Genomic DNA, 23,098 nt, shown 5'->3' on the forward strand with positions numbered 1-23,098 from the left:
TGTAACTTTATATAAATTATATTTATAGGAGATGGATTTTACAAATAACAAGAAAAATTGTAAATTCTTTATTTATTTATTGATTTTTGAAAGTTATTAATTTTGTAAATTTGCTTCTGATTCTTTGCATTTGATAATTTTTTGAGGTACATATATAATGCAATCGTAATTCTAAGTACGTATGTATAACTAATTTTATTAAATTTGTTCTATGATTTTGAAGTGGAGTCTGTTCAAACATATGCAATACATTATCAAATATTGAAGATGATACACGTGACAAAGCCAATATTAATAATCTTTCTATAGGATGTTGTTTATTAATGACATTTGGATATTCTCTTATTATTTTCTATGCAATATAACATAATGCTATAACATCATTTGATCAATTTATTCACAAATTTAATTATTTATTTTATAAATATACATTTCCTTATAACTGTGTGTTTGAGTGTATATATGTCACGTCATCATTACAACAAAATTAAAATTAAATGTTAACTTTTACATACCACTTCAGTTCTATTATATACATTTCTTAATGGCATATCAAATATAGTTGGTATTGTATCTGTTTTTAAACAAAATTTTTCCACAACCTGTTATGGTAAAGCAATCTTTTGTAAAATGTTGGCTACATATAACAGAGTTTTCAGTATATGAAATATTTTTTATTTTCTTTTGTATTGCTGCAAGCCATTGTTTCTTTCTTATTATATTCTTCGGCAATCTGAAAATATATGCAGTTTTGTTACAAATATATTAAAATTCCAATTCAATTCTATTTTTATATATTAACATTTTACAAATTATATTATATCATTATAATATATATTTCTATACCTGTGAAACCGAATTCCATCTGATTTGTGTCTTAAGTGCCACACCACAAATGCAGCAAAAACCATATTTTAATAAATAAGAAAATATTTTCTTTGTCTTAATATTTCTTTTCTATTAATAGTTATTGAATCGCTTCGGATTACAAAAGTTAAGCGCTTTAGTCAGCGAAAAAAAGGTTAGGTGCAGATGGCGTATAGTAGCTCTTGCTGTCATACATGCCAAGAGTGAGAAAGCAGTAGACGCAAATCAACTATCTCTCTCAGTCTCAAACTGCCAACATCTGGCGTCACTCGTTGCTATAGTAAAAACAGGAGAATGCTTTATTCATATTAAGTTAGCCGGATTCGAGCGCCATCTGTTATACAATACACCGGTGTTCTTTCGCTTGTGTTCGCTTAGCAAATTTCAGTGTGATATTCTCTTTTAAATTTTACGTATTCACTTATATTTTATTCCTCTTTTGCTCGGATCTTCTTCTTTGAGCTATCAAAAAAGTGAGATCTAGACGCAGCATCAGACACAACAGCATTTTTGCGCGGTGTACGCAATACGCGGCCTCGGCCGCCATCTTTTCATTGCAGCACCTCTCCGCAATGTCGGATCCCGACCCTGACGGATCTTTCCCTTTTCCTCAGCCTTCCTCTTCCTCTTCTTCTATTTCTATTCTATATAATAAGGAAACAGAGCTTGCTGTTAAAATACTAAATGATATTTCTAGCTCGTATCCACCCATCCTACCCTCGGATGACGATCGATTAATAACGGACGATGGATGTGGATAACTCGCTGATCCTCGCAACAAAAGCATTCATACCGTCTGCGGATCCCCCGGAATTGACCCCGGCTGCTAACCTGACAAAGAAATTGGAATCAAGCAAAAGCTCTCTTGTGGTAAGTCCCAACGATAATGCGACAGAACGAGGTGGCTCTCTCCCCTTTAATACCCTTTCTCCTTTACTTTCTAACCCCCTTTCCTCATCCAATAAATCTTCCTTTAATCGTAAACGTTCCTCCAGTTCAGATGATTCTTCCATCTCTTCTCCCACAAGTATTGACATCAACAGTGCTAAAAAGCTACAAAAGACTGATTTATCTCTTACAATTTCTGAGGCCTCCCTGGCTAACAAATATGAAAACAACGCTCAAGGTCCTTTCGACGTAATTATTCAATCCAAAGACAATTCTTCGTTGCATCCTCCTACCATCGTAAATTAATCACAGGAACCTTTAAACTTGATCTCATTGAAATTAGAAAGATGGATTATTCTAAGATTCTCGTCCAGTTGAAATCCAGTAAAGCAGCTAACTTACTCGTCAAATATCCAATTCTAAAGGATAAATCTTTGATTGCATATATTCTACTTTTAGAACTCATAGACAAGGAATCATTCGGGGCGTTCCCCTTGACCTCTCCAAGGAAGAGATCACCAAAGAGATTATCTCACCTTTTAAAATATCCTCAGTACGTAGACTTAATCGCAGAGCCTCTAATTCTCATCCTCCTAACGTAAATTACGTGCCCTCTAAAACGGTTGCGATAACATTTAAGGGGCAAGCCCTCCCCAAATATCTCCACTTATTTTGGGTTAGATACGAAGTCCACCCCTTTGTGGCCAAAGTCCCCTCTTGTTCATCCTGTCTTCCCCTCTTGTTCATCCTGTCGGCTTGGCCATTCTTATATTCAATGTAAAAGTAACGCTCGCTGTTCGCACTGTGGAGAAAATAGGCATGCGGATGATGCACAATGCCCTAAGTTTAATCTCCCCCCTACGTGCGCGAATTGTCGCGACCCTCATAAACCCAATGATCCCTTTTGTCCTGAATTATTCAAACAGAAACAGATACGGGAGTTTGCTGCCCAGCGCAATATTCCTTTTATCGAAGCAAAAAATATAATCCGTAATCTTAACGGCCGCCTTCACGACAATCCTCAGCTTGACTTTCACAACTTTCCCGAATTATGTTCTACCCCCTCATTCGACTCTTCTCCCCAGTCCTTCTCTCCCCTTGCATCCTCTTCCCCTTCGTCCTCATCTCCCTTAAGATCCTTTACGCAAGCCGTTAAATTCCTCTCTCAAAATTATGCCTCTCCTTCTCCCAATCTCCCTTCTCCCTCTTCCCCTCTGAACACCCCTTCCCCTTCTTCTTTCTCTCCCCTCCTCCAAAATATCCTACAGAATATTCATAACTCCACTAAAAGTGCCAAACAAAACCCTCACGCAAATAATACCCATAATAAGAATAGTATTCCTTTTTCCCCCGTCCACTCATCCCCCCACACCCTGCTATTATCCCCGAATGGCAGAGAACCTCAACCTACACCTGACATTATCCTTAACTCCTCTCCCCCTCCTCACTCTTCTCTATCCCCCTCCGCCCACCCCCATTTATTCCTACCCTCCTTTCCTCCCTTCTTCTACCATTTCTCCTCTTTCCCTTCTTTCTTCTCTCAAAATTTTCCTTAACACCCTTATTGAAAATTACCCCCCCCCCCTCTTACATTCTCTCGGCATCCTTGAAATTATCCGTACTCTCTTCACTCTTCTGTCTGTTTTTCAAACTTAAATTATCTCAATGAATCCCCCATCCGACTTGCAAATCAATTCCCCCATAAATATTCTTCAGTGGAATTGCCATTCTATTTCCATCAACAAAATTGATCTTCGCAGATCAACTGTCGATCTTGATCTCCATATTATCGCCTTATCTGAAACCTGGCTCAAACCTTCTCAGCATCTCTCGATAAACGATTTTCAAATTCTCAGGAAAGAGCGATACCCGCAATTCTGGAGAACTATTTCTTGCTGTTAATAAGCACATTCCTTTCAAATTAATTTCAGATTCCATCTCTATTCAGGGTAAGCTAGACTCTATTGGAATCATTATCCCCCTCGCACAGGAACCTCTCCTTATCCTTTCCATATATAGATATCCTCAAAACTCTTTTTTTATCGAAGACTGGAATGATCTATTCCGTTACTGTTCTTCTTTCGCTCATTCTGCTATTCTTTTGGGCGATTTTAATGCTCGCCATTCTTCTTGGGGATGCGATAGAAATAACTGTTCCGGCATCTCTCTTTTAAATTTAGCTTCCGCTCATTCCTTCAGATGCATCAATGATGGATCTCAAACTTTCCTCTCTCGTCCTGATCAGGCTAAATCTGCTATCGATCAAACTTTCATCTCCTCCCCTTTCTTTTTTAATGTTAAATGGCAAGCACTCGAAGACTCTTTAACCAGTGATCATTTTCCCACTCTTTCTTCTATTGACTGTTCTTATCAAAAGCGCCCTTTCTTCTCTTGCAAACTCAAATGGTCTGAACCAATTAAGAAATCCTTTATGGAAGCCCTCTCAGTCAACTTCCACGACCTATCGTCCTCTCTTCAAAACCCTTCCCTCTCCTCTAACGAAAGATTCTTCATCTTTATTTCCTTCTTGCTAAAACTTCTTCCTCCTCATTCTAACAGTAATAATAGACTTCCCAAATCTCACCCCTCTCCCCCTCAATCCCTCTTCTCATTCCTCCCCTAAGCCTCCGGTTCCTTGGTGGAACGAGGACTGCGAGAGGGCTCTCTCAGAAAGGAAGCTAGCTCTCTTGCTATATAAGGCTTTTCCGTCGGTTTCTAATTTCATCGAACTTAAAAGACAAGAAGCCATTACCAAAAGAACTCTCAAAAAAGCCAAAAAAACCGGCTGGCACTCCTTTTGTGCTTCTCTTTCTCACACCACCTCTATCTTGCAACTCTGGTGCATGATTAAACGCTTTAAGCGTAGACATCTAGGATTTCTTTCTTCTCCCCCGTCTTCAAATTTTGAAACTCCTTCCTCTGTTCAGCTCCTAATCAACTCCCTCTGTCCTTCTTGTTCATTACATAAAATCTACTTCTCCTTAGATGATTTCTCCTCCTCTGCTTCCTCTTTATCTTCCTGCACCATCTTCAATGACCCCTTTTTCCTAGATGAGCTTCGTATAGTTATTAATAACCTAAGAATCCGGTCATCTCCTGGCTTGGATAAGATTGATTATTAGTTAATCTCCTGGCTTGGATAAGATTGATTATCAGTTAATTTCTCTTCTTCCTTTGCACTACCTTAAGATATTTATTGACATCCTTAATAATAATATCCTTGACCAGGGAACATTCCCACCATCTTGATCGCACTCTCTAGTCTTTCTGATCCCTAAAAGTTCACCTAACAAATAACGTCCGATCTCTCTCACTTCCTGCTGCCTTAAACTCCTGGAAAGACTAATTCTTTTTCGTCTAGACTGGTGGGTGAAGAAAATCATTTTCTTCCTTGTTACCAGTCTGGCTTCAGGAAGAACAGATCATGTCAGGATAATCTTGGAATCCTCTTCTCTGAAATATATAAAGGCTACGTTACCATCTGCATCTTTCTTGATATAGCCGGAGCATTTGACAATGTCATCCCTAATTTACTAATCAAAGATTTAAAAGAAATGGGCATCCCTCCGAAAATCTGTCTCTTTGTATATAATCTCATCTCCTTTAGGGAATTACAGTTTGTCATTAACGGCGTACTATCTAACACTCTTTACACAAGGGCGTTCCTCAAGGATCTATCTTAAGTCCTCTTCTATTTAATATATACGTTTCCAAAATCCACAACTACTTATCTAACGAATGTCAAATTGTACAGTTTGCCGATGACATCGCGGTATTCATACCCTGTCCTTCTTCTCAAATCAAACTCTCCAGTAAAAAGCTTGAATCCTTCCTCGCTAGACTCTCTAATTTTCTTAGCTCTAAAGGTCTCAATATCTCACCTGAAAAATCTGCGCTCATGACCTTTTCTAGAACAAAATCCACCCCTATCGCTCCTCTCATCGAACTTAACAGTCATATGGTTAGATCTGTCTCTTCCTTCAGATTCTTAGGTGTCTTCCTTGACTCTAAATTGCTTGAACATTCTCACATTAATTTTTTGACTCAAAAAGCTAACAAACTTATCAATGTAATCAGATCACTGTGTGGTGCTTGGTGGGGCTCTGATCCTCGGCTTCTCCTTGGAATCTACAAATCCTTTATCAGAGGAAGCATTGAGTGCCAATTCCTTCCCATCAACCATTCTTCCAAATTTAAAAAGTTAGAAATGATTCAAAGGAAAGCTATCAAAATTTGCCTCGGTCTGAGGTCGTCAACTCCTTCGAACGTCGTCCTCGCTGAATCTGGTATACCTCTTCTTAAACTCCGTTGCAATCTCCTTTCAGAAAGATACATCCTAAAATCTTTCGCCTCTACCAGCGATCCAATCATAGACTCTTTGTATGATCTGCAATTTTCTCTTCTCAATAAAAATAATCATCAATTCTCTATTAATTTTCCCCTATATCATGCTTTTCTTAAACTCAAAAAATATAAATCTTATATTTCCTCCTTTGAGAGCCCCCCTGCTTATAGCTTTCCTTATCAATCCTCCATTTATCTTCCGAAAACCGCTTTCACGCCTAAGAATCTTGTTGATCTCCTTAAAAAATCCTCCCTCCCTCAAATCACTTTCATGTCTTCTCTTAAAGAATACATCTCGGATCGAACGAGCTTTTTCACCGATGCCTCTAAATCTCTTTTAGCCATCTATGTGAAGTTCTCGATTTACTCTCTTTCAAAATTCAATGAATGTACAGAATCACTTTATACGCCTCTATTTTTACAAGAAAAGCCTTAGCCATTCTTTTTTGCATCGAAATCATCATTTACCAACAAATTCGCTCCTCCTCCATCTTTACCGACTCGCGTAGTGGAAGCTGTAACATATCTCAAATCTGGCAGGGAACTCAACTGCCTCATCTTTGCCATTAAGGACAAGCTGAGGATAGCCGAATCCTTACATCTTGACATCACTATCGTTTGGGTTCCTGCCCACGTAGGAATCCTAGATAATGAGATGGCTGACCTCTTGGCCAAAAGAGCAATTAGCTCAGGTACAACCCTTCCCAACACCATCCCTTGCACCGACTTCTTCCATCTCTCCAATGAAAACCTCAAAACTTCCTTTTTAAACTGCCTTTCTAGTGAATCAATAGGAAGGATTACTTTAGATATTCCTCTCCTTTATTCCTCTCCTCCTTTTCACCCGCCCTGGTACTATAATTCCGGACTTAAGAGGGAGAGAGTCACCTCTTTCTGTCGCATGCGAGTTGGGCACTATAATCGTATCGCTAACCTTCACAAATATAAAATAGTTTCATCCCCCTACTGTAACTGTGGATTTCCACGACAGGATATTGAACACATCTTATGGGACTGCTCTTCTCTTAATTCTAACCGCCCCCTTCTCCTCTCCTCCCTTCAATCCGCAATCAAAAAACCTCTTCCCTTTCATCTATCTCTTCTCCTTAAAGATCCGTCTCCTTCTGTTGTTAACTCTATCTACTCCTTTTTACTCTCTTACAATCTTAGAATTTAAAGTAATTATCTATTTTCCCTCCTTATCCACAAGATATCCTCTCTCACCTCTTATTACCTCCCCTCCCCCCCTCTTTTGTTATTCTTCCCTTCACACACTCTTAGACAATCTATATATATATATATATATATATATATATATATATATATATATATATATCACATACTCCTCCTATCCAGGTCTCATCATCAACTCCGCCAAATGTAACCGCAATCAAATCAAAGCTGTGAACAAAAGCCAAAATAAATCAACCTTGGAGCGAACTTTACACTGGCCGTAAGGGTTTGGATTGACCCGGTGTCACAAATAGCTAGAAGAAGAAGATATTAAGTTAGCCGGAAATTTTTCAGGCCAACCAAAAATCTTCTTATGGAATCGTTTGTATTTTCATATGAAGATGTTTGAAGTGTAATTAAAAACGTTTGTGAGTAATTAGAATAATTATAAAAAATTAATCATTTTTACAGTATGTAGTTAGCCAACATAACTAAATATTAAAAATTCTCCTTATGAATCGTTTGTATTTCGTATGAAGAGTTTTGAAGTATAATTAAAAAGGTTTGTGAGTCAGGTTGTGAGTTTGTGTTCGTTTTTAATTTTAATTAAATTTTTTTATATTGTGACGTTAGCCGGAAGCTATATAAAATGGACGCTGTCCTGTGATTGGTCGATTTATGGTAAATACTAAAATTTTCTCATGTATACTGATGACCTTAAGTGTAAGCAAAAGAAGCAAATTTATCTCTTTTGTAACTTTTAATCCATGACTAATTTATTATTAATTCCGCATAATCGCATAATAATATATCGTGGATCGTGGTGTGTAGATAATTGAAATATGTTTTTCTACCAATAAATAAGTAAATCTTTTATAATTGTTTTATAATATAAGTCATCAATCAGAAAATGATCACAATTTGTAATTATGTATTTAATTGTTATTTTATATTCGCTTTCAAATAATAAACTATATAATAATAAAATTTATATAAAAAGATGGTAATATATGTAATCCAATTAATTATAATTGACAAAATAATTTCTTGTGAAAAAATAAAAGTAAAAAATATAAAAGAATTTATTTTATAACTTGTATAAAAAATCAGTTTTATGCTAAGTATATTATAATTTTCTGGACTGTAATAATATTTAATATATAATTTTTACTATATAAATATATATTTCTAATATAAAATCTATTTCTACAGATAGTAAGATCGGCTGAGTTATGTCACAGAATATCGCAAGGCTTACATCAAAATGTGAGAGAGAGAAGATGGCATATATCAATGTGAATCTATTGCTGATATTGTAAGAGCAAAAATAGATATCTCTGTAAATTTTATTATTTTTGCATCCGAAAACTTGAAAGTTGCCCATGCCTTATTGGAAGTAAGTCTTCTTTTGTATTTTCAAATATATATAAGCGCATTTTTAGGATATTCTTTTATGTTATCATTTTTTGGTTAATTATTATTAATTATTATTGATTACTTTGTTAATTTTTCAGATAGAAGCAAATAAAAGAAATTTTAATTTTAATCATCTTCATATTGTATAAATTACAGCAATAGGAGTAATAGTTTCATGAGAAGTACAAGGTTTCACTTTAATGTTCAAATCATTATATTGTTCCCATAATCCAGAAAATCGTTTACAATACGCCACAAAATGTCCAGGATATCCTGCAATAATGCCTGCCAATGAAATATTGAAATGTTTACAGGTTATTTAAAATATATTAGAAATATGGAAAGATATTGAACACGCATTTGATATAAGTGATATGAGAATATTTATTACACAACAATTAGTACGACATTAAGGTTTTTACTGTGGATATTATAAATTTTTAATTCATAATATTATGCAAACTGACATGTATCATTGTAAAATAAATTTTCTTTCTGCACAAAATATATGCTCGATAGATTTTTTAATACATTATTTAGTTTAATTAATAGTACTATGGTTTTTTTAATTTACAAATATAATAGTAATATTATTATTTATGCTAGTATATGTTTAAATTAATTATATAATATAAAAAAAACTTCTACTACTAAAATTATTATACTACACATATTACAAAAACTTACTAAACTATTGTATATTATAAAAATCCTATATTAATATACCTATAATAAAAGAAGTAATTAAAATCGATCACCACTGGCAATATTTATTGAGGTAAAAAATCACAATCACGACGTTTCGACCATAGATTTTGGTCCTTTTCGAGTGAACTACAAAAAATTATTTCCAGTAATACAACAAACAAGAAAAATTAATATTACTAAATTACATAGATGTTCAAATAAGATTTGAGCAACAAGTTATATACATACAGTAATTAAATTAACAGTTCTATCGTGAGAAATAAAAAATCACTTCGTCAAGATTATCATGTCACTGTCTCCATCAACACACAGAGAAAGACTAGACAACCTTTATTATTCTATCATAAATATTGTTTAAATTTTCAGTGTTCTTTTGTAAGTTAATCGTGTTGTCAAACTTTTTTATATAAAACATTTCGGCAATTTCTCTCTTTCTCACGTATTTCTCATTGTGTAAAATAGTCGGTGATGACCAATCGAAGTCATGGTTAAATTCCACTTTATGCTTGCTAATAACGGAAAAATTACTTTCGTACACTTTTATGTTGTTGCGATGTTCTTTTATACGAGTGCTTACATGTCTTTTTGTTTGGCCGATATATAATATGTTACAATTTTTACAGTCTAGTTTGTAAACGACTTCCGTTCTGTTATTAATGGGCAACCTATCTTTACCACGTTTAATTATAATTATAATTAACATGTAAGCACTCGTATAAAAGAACATCGCAACAACATAAAAGTGCACGAAAGTAATTTTTCCGTTATTAGCAAGCATAAAGTGGAATTTAACCATGACTTCGATTGGTCATCACCGACTATTTTACACAATGAGAAACACGTGAGAAAGAGAGAAATTGCCGAAATGTTTTATATAAAAAAGTTTGACAACACGATTAACTTACAAAAGAACACTGAAAATTTAAACAATATTTATGATAGAATAATAAAGGTTGTCTAGTCTTTCTCTGTGTGTTGATGGAGACAGTGACATGATAATCTTGACGAAGTGATTTTTTATTTCTCACGATAGAACTGTTAATTTAATTACTGTATGTATATAACTTGTTGCTCAAATCTTATTTGAACATCTATGTAATTTAGTAATATTAATTTTTCTTGTTTGTTGTATTACTGGAAATAATTTTTTGTAGTTCACTCGAAAAGGACCAAAACCTATGGTCGAAACGTCGTGATTGTGATTTTTTACCTCAATAAATATTGCCAGTGGTGATCGATTTTAATTACTTCTTTTATTTATTTACTGGCGATCCTCAATTAAATACCTATAATGTTTTCCGAGTTTTATCATTGTTGGTAAAAAAATATATCCATGATATATTATGCGATTATGCGGAATTAATAATAAATTAGTCATGGATTAAAAGTTACAAAAGAGATAAATTTGCTCGTTTTGCTTACACTTAAGGTCAGTACACATAAGAAAATTTTAGTATTTACCATAAGCAAATCGACCAATCACAGGACGGCGTCCATTTTATACAGCTTCCTGATGATGTTAGAGTAGCGAGGATAAGGAGTGGACCAAATAAATTTTATCACAGATTCATTGAACTGTAATTTTAACATCCAGTAACTGTACGAGTAGAGTCATGAAGCAAGAAAAATATATAAGAAATGAAACTAGAATTTAGAACATAGAATACATAGTGTAGAGACAGAGGTTATACATTGCTCAACCTAACATTCCGCCTCAATGTATGAGCCGTAACATAAATGTAAATATAACTTAAACTTTGCAAACACCAATATAAGAACGAAGCTTAAGGGGTAATATCACCTTGTGTTCACTAAATCAAGGGTCATTTTCTCGAAGCGATTTAAAATAAATGGAAAGATTTATTAAATTCTGATTTTCTCAACAATAAAGTACAGGTCTTAAGGTATAAAAAAAAATTTTTTTTATATTTTTAAAAATCAAAATGGCGGCACTGTAGCTCTTTGAAAAAAATCCATTTTTCGTCGTTGACCTTGCTGGCCGTACCTCTACAGATCACAATTCTGCATCTGGAACAAAAATTCAAAATTTTTCTAAAAATATGGTCCAAGACCTAGTGAATGGCGTAGGATTTTTTTAATTAATCGATTTAAAAAAAAATGGCGTCGATTTGAAGCAAAAGTTTTTTTTCTTTCGAAAAATTCAATCGAAAATCGGCCATAAAATCGGTAATTTTTAATTAATCAAAAAAATCCTACGCCGTTCGTTGGAGAATGTTATTGTAAAGCTACAGTTAAATTTTGAAGTCAATCGGCTGAAAATTGAAGGCGCTAGTGGTACGGACAGCTCGAAAAACATGGTTTCGAGATAAACGCGTTTAAAGTTTTAAGTAGTAAAATTTAAATGAAATTTTTGATTTACCTCTAATCTGCGATGCCTGCACCATACAATTGGCCTTCTAGTTGAAGATTCTCATGGTCGTCATCCTTTCTTGAAGATATTGCGGCCTTGCGAGCTTCTTTAGCTTCTTCAGAAAGGGAGCGCTCAGATAGCTTGATTTGATAGCTATAATTCGCCGATTTATTTCGTACGCCTAATTTTCAATTTTAGAGCAACTGTCTATGTATACCGGAGCACAGTCATCATAAGTCACTACAATTTTAAAACCTAAGTCTTGCTTACTGGCTTCCGTAAATTTTACTTTTTTATGACAAGTGGAACATACTAAATCTTCAGATAAAATAGAAAAAACTGAGGCGAATTGCAGTATGCAATATCCAAATGTACTATCATAATCGATATCATAATTGTCTTCAGACAATTTTATTTTTTTCGCTGACGTGCCGACGCTCTCATCTTGCTCCTCCAGTAAGTATCGATTTTGCACTTTCCACTTGCCGGAATTTCTTTTTCTCTGTATTTTCTGGCTTGTTTTAGTCCCTTTACGGGAAGCACAATCTACTTTACTCATTTTCTAAATAAAGACAAGATAGATTGATAAACTCACTACAATAACAAGAAACACGTGTGGTTCACGAGTAAGCAAAACGCCATGTTTTTCTCTCTCAACGGATTTTTTCGCATCATATCCTTTTACAGTTCGTAAATTTGAATAGTAGAGACGTCTATTAGTCAAATTTTGAATCTTAAAACTATCGACAGTGATTAAGATAGAGAAAAAGACCACAACTGCGCCGCACTCGAGCGCGTTTGAATTACCCGCAAAACAGCGCTGCGGTTTTTTCCGAAAAATTGACTTTTTAAATTATTTAAAAAATCTCCTCTCCCATAAAACCTTTTGGATTTCATTTTTGGATAGTTTATCGAGCATTTAAGTCAATAAAAAAAAAACGAAAAAAAAAAGTCAACAAGGTGATATACCCCTTAATAAATTGGTCTCCTGTGAGACTTTTCGTAAGTATATCGGCAGTTTGCTCTTTGGTATTTACGTAATGCACGTTGATTTCTTTGCTTTGGTACATGTTTCTAACGAAATTGTATTTAACATCAACATGTTTTAATCTACGATGTTCCCATCGGTTTAATAGATGAATCACAAATTGATTGTCCTTAAACACAATGGGATAGGCATTATTCACATTAAAGTCCTCTAAAAGTCCTTTTAGCCATATTGCTTCCGTCAAAGCTATTGTCAAAGCAACATATTCTGCTTCAGTAGACGAGAGAGTGATTCCAGTTTGCTTCTTCGTTGACCAAGCTACCGTAGAGCCGAAGACCTGAAGTAGAAAACCAGTAGTTGACTTGCGATCATTGTCTGTAGCCCAATTTGCATCTACGTAGACTTGGAGTGGTGTTTCTGGATTTAAGCCTCGTTTGAATAGCAGTCCATAGTCGAGAGTGCCTCTGATATATCGAAGAACTCGTTTAAGGCCTTTCAAATGAGTTAATTTCGCCTTGTTCTGGAAACGACTGTAATAGTTTATAGTAACACTTATGTCAGGACGTGTGTTGAGCATAAGAAACATCAGACATCCAACGAGCTCTCTATATGGTTTTATCTCGATTATGACTTCTCCGTCGTCGTTTTCTTGTTTTTCAGGATTTGCTTCCATGGGTGATTTGGAAGAATTGCACTCTGTCATTCCAAAGCGAGTGAGCATTTTTTCCATATATGCTCTCTGGCTCAAAAATATGCCTCTTGATGTTTGCTCGATTTTTATTCCGAGGAAACTTCCAATTTCACCAAGGTCCGTCATAGCGAATTCACTTTTAAGAGCATCAACAATCTCTTGAATCTGGATTTCATCTTGGCCTGCAATGATAATATCATCGACGTAAAGCAGTAGATACAGCCAACACCTTTTGGATGTTGCTATATAGAGACATCTCGTTCTGATCTCGTTCTGATCTTTTGAATTCTTTGCTTTGGTACATGTTTCTTAGGGTCAAAATGAACTCGTTCTGATCTTTTGAATTCTTTGCTTTGGTACATGTTTCTTAGGGTCAAAATGAACTCGTTGAATCGAGCATTCCATGCTCGTGGAGCTTGTTTCAGTCCGTAAGGAACGATTCAATTTACATACGAGGCCATTATCTTGGGTGAATCCTTGAGGTAACTTCATGTATATTTCTTCATCAATAGTTCCGTGTAGAAAAGCGTTTTTAACGTCTAGCTATCTAGTTTTTAGCCTGAGTTCGTTGACTATCGATAGAAGAATTCGCACCGTAGTGAGACGCGCAATTGGCGCATACGTTTCTTCGTAATCCAGGCCTCTTCGTTGAGAATATCCTTTCACTATCAGACGTGCCTTGTATTTGTCGATATTTCCGTCTTTATCCCTTTTTATCTTGAAAACCCATCTATTATCGATGACTTTTCTTTCAGGAGGCAATGGTATTAAATCCCAGGTTTTGTTTTCGACGAGAGATGTAATTTCTTCATTTATCCAATCACTGCCTTTAATCATCTCGTCCTTGTATGTCGTCAAAATGTTGTGGAACATCTTCGACAAAGGATTCTGCGCTGCGCTTAAAGCCAAGACAGTGTAGTCATTTAAATACTTGGGCTTGTTTTTCTGTCGTGAGCTCTTTCTTAAATGTCTGCTTCATCTTTGAGCGTTGTGTTTCTTCGATTATCGTCTTCTTCTTTAGCACTATCGAAGTACCCGGATTCTTCATCACTTGAGATATCTTGTTCTCCGCCTGAATTGGGAAACTCTTGATTCCTTGCTGCTTCTTCTGTAGACTTAAAATCATCATAAAAATCTTCAGACTCGGAAGTAAACTTTAACTCATTAAAAATAACGTCTCGACCTTGTAATATTTTACTACTTTCGACCACAGTCGATATCCGTTCGCACAATAATCTATTAGTCTGCAGCGTTTTGAACGTGATTCGAATTTTCGTTGATCAGTTCCTTTGGAATGTGAAGATGTGCAACGCATCCAAAAACCTTCAGTTTCCGAAGATTGGGTTTTTCTCCATACCAGAGTTCCGCTGGCAGCTTGCCTTTCACAGCGTTCGTTGGGCATCAATTGATTAAGTAAACAGCCGCTATTACAGTCTCGGACCAAAAAATCTTACTCATTTTTTAATTCAAAATCATACAGCGCGCCTTTTCGATTATTGGCCGGTTCATCCTCTCCGCTACTCCGTTCTGTTGTGGCGTATAGGGAATCATGAGTTCGAATTGTATTCCGCAGTCCTCGAAATGTTGACGAATTCCAGTCGAGAGGTATGCCCTTCCATTGTCAAATCTGAATCTGCTTACTTTGAAATTAAAATGAGTTTCTGCCAATGATTGAAACATTTTGAAATGTTTGAGCACTTCTGATTTGGCTTTCAATGTGTACGCCACAGTAAAATGAGTGAAGTCATCAATAAAAGTAAGCAAATATCTTTTTCCGTCAAAGGACGTAACGTCCATTGGACCACAAAGATCACTTTGAACCAGTTCGAGAGGACGCTTTGCTCTGATGCGGTGAGATTGGTGAGGGAGGCGAGTCTGCTTGCCCTCCACACAGGTTTCGCAGAGCTCTAATGAAGTCTCCAATTCCTTCACATCTATTCCATCTGCCATGCTCACCATTTTCTTCAATCCGGAGCTGCTCAGATATCCTAAGCGACGGTGTCACAGTTGTGTTGTTTCACTGATCTTGCAGACATTCGCGGTTTCCGTTACGCTTTCAACACATAGTTCATACAGCTTGTCTTTATGACGCGCGATTGCGGCGACTTTGTCCCCTTTCTTAATGATTGATGATGAATTCCTTTACCGTCTTCAAAGATTACTGAAAAACCATTCATTTCAAGTTTACGAACTGAGAGAAGATTACATTCGAGTCCCGCTACCGATAAGATTCCAGTTATTACAATGTCACTAATTTTCCCGTTTACTCGCGCGCGTTCACTCTTAAGTTCCCGACTTTATTTGCAGTCAACACGTGATCCGACTTTGCAACGCGTATATTTATCGGCGTGGTTAATTTCCGCATGTTAATTAATTTTGTCTTTTCCATTGATAAGTGCTCAGTAGATCCGGAATCTAAAACAAAATTTACGTTTGACACGCTACTGTCACTTCCATTTGAGAAAAACACAAAAGCCTTTTGATTTTTGTTACAGTTATCATCAACCGTGGCATTCGCCGTTTTCGAATTTTTATCTTCGTTTTTCAATTTCCGACACTCGGACCGTTTGTGTCCAACTATGCCGCAGTGGTGACATCTGTAGTCAAACCGAGTACGTCTCGTTCCCGCGCTATTCCCGTTCGAATTAACACTTCGTTATTGTTCGCGTTTCGATTTCCGGTTGAGTTCGCGTTCCGATTTCCTTGCGCTTATTCGTCGTAGCTGAGAACATGGTAGACGAACTTCCACCCATTGAATCTGTGCTGCCACCTCGCTTCGCTTCTTCATCCAATAACCTCGTTTTGACGAAGCTAAGAGTTAACTGTCCACTTGACATTGTTTCGAGGGCTGTTACGACCATATCGTACTCTTCGAGCATTGTTAACAATAGATGGCACACGATATCAATTTCTTCTATCTTAGCACCGGTCGATTTCAACTCCCGAACAAGCTTGTCGAACTTCAAAAAATGAGATGCCATGAATTCCGTTGGCGCGTACGCATGGTCAAGAGTGTTTTTCTAAGACGAAGTTGGCTCGAGACACCTGTACGCTCGAAACTATCCGAAAGAGCCTTCCACATGTCATACGCTGTATATTTCTCCTTCATGTACTCGAGATGATTATCTGAGATACGTTGAGTAATAAGCGACTTACATTTTTTGTCATTTCTTTTCAAGACAGGAGTTTGAGCGGCTGCGATTGCCGCCGGTAGCTTTGCTATTAATGTATTAAGCTCTTCACCGACTAGATCAAAGAGATCATGTTCCTCAAGTAGAATCTGCATACGAAACTTTCAGTTACTGTAGTTGCTTCCATCAAAGAGTGGCACTTTGTACTTTTCATCATCAGCCATTTTTGTCGCACTTTCGCACACGCGTTGTTTCTCAAAACTTTTCCGACTCGTGACTTACAAAGTTCATTCCGCGACTAAATTCCTTCTTCACACACGCAACTCTGGGTCCATAACCTGATGATGTTAGAGTAGCGAGGATAAGGAGTGGACGAAATAAGTTTTATCACAGATTCATTGAACTGTAATTTTAATATCCAGTAACTGTACGACTAGAGTCATGAAGCAAGAAAAATATATAAGAAACGAAACTAGAATTTAGAACATAGAATACATAGTGTAGCGAGAGAGGTTATACATTGCTCAATCTAACACTTCCGGCTAACTTCACAATATAAAAAAAATTAATTAAAATTAAACGAATAACTCACAAACCTTTTTAATTATACTTCAAAACTCTTCATATGAAATATAAACGATTCATAAGGAGAATTTTTAATATTTAGTTATGTTGGCTAACTACATACTGTAAAAATGATTAATTTTTTATAATTATTCTAATTATTCACAAACGTTTTTAATCACACTTCAAACATCTTCATACGAAATACAAATGATTCCATAAGAAGATTTTTGGTTGGCTGAACAATTTCCGATTAACTTAATACGAATGAATACTTGGTCTATATATATACCCTGCCGAAAATGGTCGATTAAAACCGATTAAAATAAAAAGTAATTCGAATCGATCGGGATTTCTGCACCGAAAATACGGTATTAAAACCGATTGAAAATATACTCTGCCGAAAATGGTTGATTAAAATCGATTAAAACAAAAAGTAATTCGAATCGATCGGGATTTCTGTATCAAAAACGATATTAAAGCGGATTGAAAATAGTCAAATTCTGGCGGATTAATGTTGGGTGATATACATCCATCTCAATCCGAAATTATACGATTTCATAAGTTATAGTTAAATCGGTTTTAATGCGTTGTGAATCTGTCGAAGGATGACAAAAATAATCCGTTGCTATTTGAAATTCTACGATTTTGCGGATTACATCGCGATAGACAATTAAAACAGTGTCAAATGTCTTGCTTATATTTCATGAAAATTTTATTTTAATTATCACATTCTACAAGAATACTGTCATATATTTTACGATACTGCTTGGTTGAGTTTCCTTTAACACATTAGTTTTAAAACCTTATAATAAACTCATATTATAATAAAACGTAAACTTATGATAAATGAATAACACATCATAACTGTATGGTATAAAACTTTAAGTAATACAAACAATTTGTATTAAAATTGGAAATAAAATCTTCAAAAACACAAAATTGTTTAAACATAAACAAAAACATTTTAACAAAAGAAACAATTTTTGTTTTACAGTACTATTCTTATACAATATTATTTCTATATATTTTTCTTTTTTTTAATTTAAAATACTTTCATACTGTTGAAAACTTGCAAAAGAAATTCGAAACACAACTGATATTTAAAAGAACAAACTTTTCTGACCATTACGATGAATGAATTTCGGGCGAGTAATCGTAAAGACAACTATCTTCGTCATCCTCAACATTTACGTCTTCCTCGCTTCGTTCGTCAGTCTCTTCGCTGCTTTTACTTTTCTTGCTTTTGTTTTATCGCTGTTTTGTCGTCGCTTTTTCGCATTTTCGTCAATGACTTTTTCACGCGAACCTTTCTTTAAATCAGCAAGTTTTTTTCCCACGTAATAATAAAATTTCAATAATTCTCTCATAGTATTGTCTTTGTGAGGAGCGTCAGCAAATTACTTTTTATACGTGTTATTTATCCAATGCTTGTATATATCTGTATGAACAAAAATAAAAATAACAAAAATACTTTAACTCAATACTATGTTCTTAAAAACAAAACATATTAAAATAACATAGTATTCTCAAACGATTAATTATAAAACGATTACCGATTACTAAAATATTCCATTGATTTTATTTAGAAATTATTAGTGATAAACGTTATATTCTTTTCGTCCAGTTTATTGCATGGTCTTTTTTCACCGTGTCGTGCACTAGTGTATCCTGTAATAGTGCTAGTCATGAGCAATTCATCGTCGAAAACAGGGAAAATAATGTTACTTGCAAATTGACGAGGAGTTTTCGACGAGTTGCACACTCTGTTATAGTGGATTTCACTAATCCACTCGTTTCGCCCAATGTGGATCTGTAGTGCATACATTTATTTTTATTACCACGACGAACAATTTTTATAAATAATACATGGAAAAGCCTGTACTCATTACCATCCCATTAGACTGTCTTGTCAAAATTGGTGGAAAATTATTTTCATACTGCATGTTGATATTGGCAGTCAATATGGTTTTCAGCGTTGCTGTAAAAATTAAAATATTTTGGTTATTTTTATCTATAATCATAACGATTAAAAAAAGTACAAGACTCTGCTCAGACAACACACATGTCTAAAAGATAACTAAAAGATGACTTAAAGATGTCTTATTGTCTTTTATATCTTTAAGATATCTTTTGATCTTTCTGTGTTATCTGGGTAGCCATACAGAATGTAATATCACTTATTAGTGCATTTATTATACTTCAAGAATTTCTGATACTTTTATAAACTGATAAGAAAGATAATGTATACACAATTTCTTACCTTCGCATTCGTCAGTTTTATCGATCAACGCCATTTGCAGTTGTTCGTTTAATTTTCTTACATTTTTCAACTCGGACATTGCTTCCTCCAGCTTTTGTTTTATTTCTTTACGTTCATTTCGTAATTTGTCATTGCGTTCCTGTAATTCTTCAATCCTTGATTGTAATTTCGAGGTTTTTGCAGGGAGCAATGATCTTTTTTTTAACTGCAAAAAATGAGTACAAAAATTTAAGTTATAAATGTATAATAGAGTATTACTACTATAGTAGAGTACTATGTATATTGCAGAGAGGAAAATGTATCCAATGTAAAGACATATGAGATAAAATAATTTTCATCAATATTTCAATGAAATATTTACAATATTTCGACTAAACATTTACTATAAGCTATTATGAAAATTAATTACAATAAAAAATAACTTTTTAGCTTTAAAATCTTGAACAACGTTAGTTATCTTCGCACAAAAATGTCGCAATGTATAAACGTTTAAAAACGACTTTTAGGGTCTTTTTGGGGTACACTGATTACAGTACTTAGAAAACAATGCATGATAAAATTATTATATACCTCTGAAATATGGTTGTCTACATCAGTGGTGCTTTCTTCATATTTAGACATCTAAAAAGACAGTGATATGAATTCCAATTGATCAATGCGTATGTAGCAAAAATAAATTGTTAATTACAATAATAAAATTAAATACATTAATGGTTTCAGAACAACATGTGGTCAAATTGCAGAAATTATTAATTATTAATTAAATATGTACCCTCGAATCATTCGTTTGTAATGGATCATTTTTCGAATCATTTGCTTGTAATGGATCGTTTTTGGAATCATTCGCGTGTAATGAATCGTTTTTCGAATCATTCGCTTGTAATGGATCGTTTTTCGAATCATTCGCTTGTAATGGATCGTTTTTCGAATCATTTGCTTGTAATGGATCGTTTTTCGAATCATTCGCTTGTAATGGATCGTTTTTCGAATCATTCGCTTGTAATGGATCGTTTTTCGAATCATTCGCTTGTAATGGATCGTTTTTCGAATCATTCGCTTGTAATGGATCGTTTTTCGAATCATTCGCTTGTAATGGATCGTTTTTCGAATCATTCACTTGTAATGGATCGTTTTTCGAATCGGTTTCTTCAAATTCAATCGTCTAAAAAATAACGTCACAGAATAAATAAGTTTAGTTTTTAATATTTACCTCTATTGTCATAGAATTAAATACCAATCTAAAACTACGTTTTTGCCTTCGCATTCATTTCAAATATTATTATTTATCTGAACATGCAAAAAATATATTGCAGTTATAAAAATAAATAATTATAAAAATAAATAAATTTATTAAGTTCTAATGATTTATTTGTAATATACTTAAAAATATTGTACAATACCTCCGAATTAATGCAGCCCCCTTCTAATGCTGGTTCTATACATTCCGACGACTGTGCCTCGGGAATTAGTGGATCCCAAAATCCTTTTAAGAAAAAAAAGATATTTTATATAACATTTTATACAATTATATACAATTGTATTTTATATAATGTATCATAAAAGTCATGAGAAATTATAATATAACATTATAAATATACCATCTGGTGTTTTAGGTCTCTCATACTTATGCCGCGCGCATTTATTTTTTCGCTTCTGCAATTTGTCTTTTGACAGTGATAAATTCTTGTAATACTAAAAGATTACATACAGAATTAGAAAAATTAATATACTTCTTTATAATGAAAATATTTCCTTTATGTGTACATATTTTGTGTAATTATATTTTGATATTACTTTTTCACATTCCCAGCAATCCCAACCATTTAGCTTTGCTCTGTCAGCTTTGCGTCGTATATCAATCTGCTCTGCCTCCTTGTTATACTTGATTGGAATTACAAGCCGAAATTGCTTCAATCAAAGTTTCCCATTGAAATTGCAATATATTTACACAGTTAAAATATTGATAGCAAAATATTCTACATTTTTTATATTCAATTTCGTATGATTTTAATATAAAAGTTGTCATCAAGCTTTAGAAAACAGAGCAGATGTAAGTCAATATATTAATTAGATTTAAAAACAGAATAATAAAAAAAAAGAAAAAGAGAGGAAAAACAAGAAACCAAAACAAGACAAAAAAGTAAAGTAAAATTAATTCCTAAAATTAAAAGCGTGTTTCTGTAAAAAAACTACAAAAAATGTTACAAAAAGATCGTAATTGAAAGTTAATAATAAATAAGAATAAGCGGGGCTCAGTGTTCGAAGCACAAATTGATACAGAATAAGTAAAATAATTTCATTTATCCCAAAGATCCTACTAATACAAAAAACTAACTATAATTTAATTATTTATAAGAAACATAAGAGAAATAATTAAGTAACACTATGTATTTTGATGAAAATACTTTGGAATATATGTACATAAAATTTGTTGCAAACATTTTATGTTATACCTGTTCATTAGCATTTTCATCGACATCTTTTATTGTAGGCGACTGTTTCGATAACTTTTCCAGTTTCACTGATAATACTTTTTCCAAAACCTTAAACATGAATGTCAATATATAAGATATATAATATAAAATAAAATAAAATAAAATTATTAACGATTCTGATTATTATTTATATAATATATTGTATATTATACGTATATTATACAATTTGAACATGAAAAATATAAACTTACGGAATTACTTTCTTGTGTACTTTTCGAAGATGGCATACTGTTAAGTGATGAATTAATGATTTCATCTAAGGATGATGAGCTACTCGATGCCGTTATCATCAAACGTTCCGGAATAGCAGGCAACCTTTTCAAAGTTTCCAGTCGCTTTTCGATATCATCTTTCGAGTCTGCAAAATAATAAATTACACGTTTCATGTCTGATTTAAAATAAAGAGGTATATATTAGTTTCATATTTTTAAACAAAATAATTTTGTTAAGAAATAAAATGTGCATTACATACCTTCTAATAACATAATTATTCCTAAGCACATTTTTTTCTTCACCTCCACGCGATACTTAACATTGTTTTTATGTGTGTTTATTGAAAAATTTCGGATTTCAGAGGTACGCACAATTATTTTTTTCCCTCTGTTAGGACCATCAAGGAGTTTCACATACGCGTACATTTTGTTCTTGTGTTATAAAAAAATTTTAACTTACAAAGAAAACAGTGAAATGTGTGTAAATATTGTAACGATCGACCTGGTATTACGAGATTAAGCGGTTTTCAGACAAAATCTATTCTGCACACATGCCGCAGAACATTTTGAGCAGCACGATGCTTCCCACTTCGCTGCATCGACTCGAGTCCTGATCCCCCGTCACGCGATGGAAGTGAATGACAGTCTTGACTCGCACGAGCCTGCGCGCACATGCTCGATCGGTTGTCGCTTGTCGCAACGGTCGCAATTCAAGCGCCCATAATCAAAGCGAAGTAGCCACTACACACGCAGACTGCCTAACATAACCGTAATCCAGGAATAAAGGTTACACGGGATAAAGATTAGTGATTCTTTACAATATATTATTACGAATGCCTATAATAACAGTGTAACATCGGATTATTGTCACACGAGTGTTATTGTTCGAAATACATACAGTTTTTGCAATTTGCGCCTTTCTTCGCTTATGATGAGCTCTTTCCATTTTTGTCGTTGCGGCGTTCTCAACTAAATTCAGATGCGGTG

The 23,098-nt window shown here is 34.4% G+C and overlaps 1 protein-coding gene across 3 annotated transcripts; it reads right to left on the bottom strand.

Moving 5' to 3' along the window:
- Window positions 1-18,180: 18,180 nt before the first annotated feature.
- On the bottom strand, window positions 18,181-23,048 carry LOC105254773 (putative uncharacterized protein DDB_G0274435). 3 transcript variants are annotated; one of them, XM_025411446.1, is made up of 12 exons: window positions 23,010-23,048; window positions 22,091-22,257; window positions 21,858-21,947; window positions 21,199-21,312; window positions 21,003-21,096; window positions 20,805-20,887; window positions 20,177-20,566; window positions 19,975-20,025; window positions 19,405-19,609; window positions 19,034-19,122; window positions 18,698-18,954; window positions 18,181-18,582 (listed from the first exon to the last, which is right to left on the bottom strand). In XM_025411446.1, exons 2-11 carry the CDS (start codon window positions 22,187-22,189, stop codon window positions 18,727-18,729), a joined length of 1,443 nt encoding a protein of 480 aa, XP_025267231.1. In that variant the 5' UTR covers window positions 22,190-22,257; window positions 23,010-23,048; the 3' UTR covers window positions 18,181-18,582; window positions 18,698-18,726. The 3 variants fall into 3 exon arrangements, with proteins under 3 accessions (XP_025267231.1, XP_025267222.1, XP_025267224.1); XM_025411437.1 differs by lacking the exon at window positions 23,010-23,048 and adding an exon at window positions 22,372-22,805; XM_025411439.1 differs by lacking the exons at window positions 21,199-21,312; window positions 23,010-23,048 and adding an exon at window positions 22,372-22,804.
- Window positions 23,049-23,098: the final 50 nt, after the last annotated feature.

This window comes from Camponotus floridanus, unplaced genomic scaffold (assembly GCF_003227725.1).
Source record: "Camponotus floridanus strain SB8 unplaced genomic scaffold, Cflo_v7.5 scaffold106, whole genome shotgun sequence".
Taxonomy (NCBI): Eukaryota; Metazoa; Arthropoda; class Insecta; order Hymenoptera; family Formicidae; genus Camponotus; species Camponotus floridanus.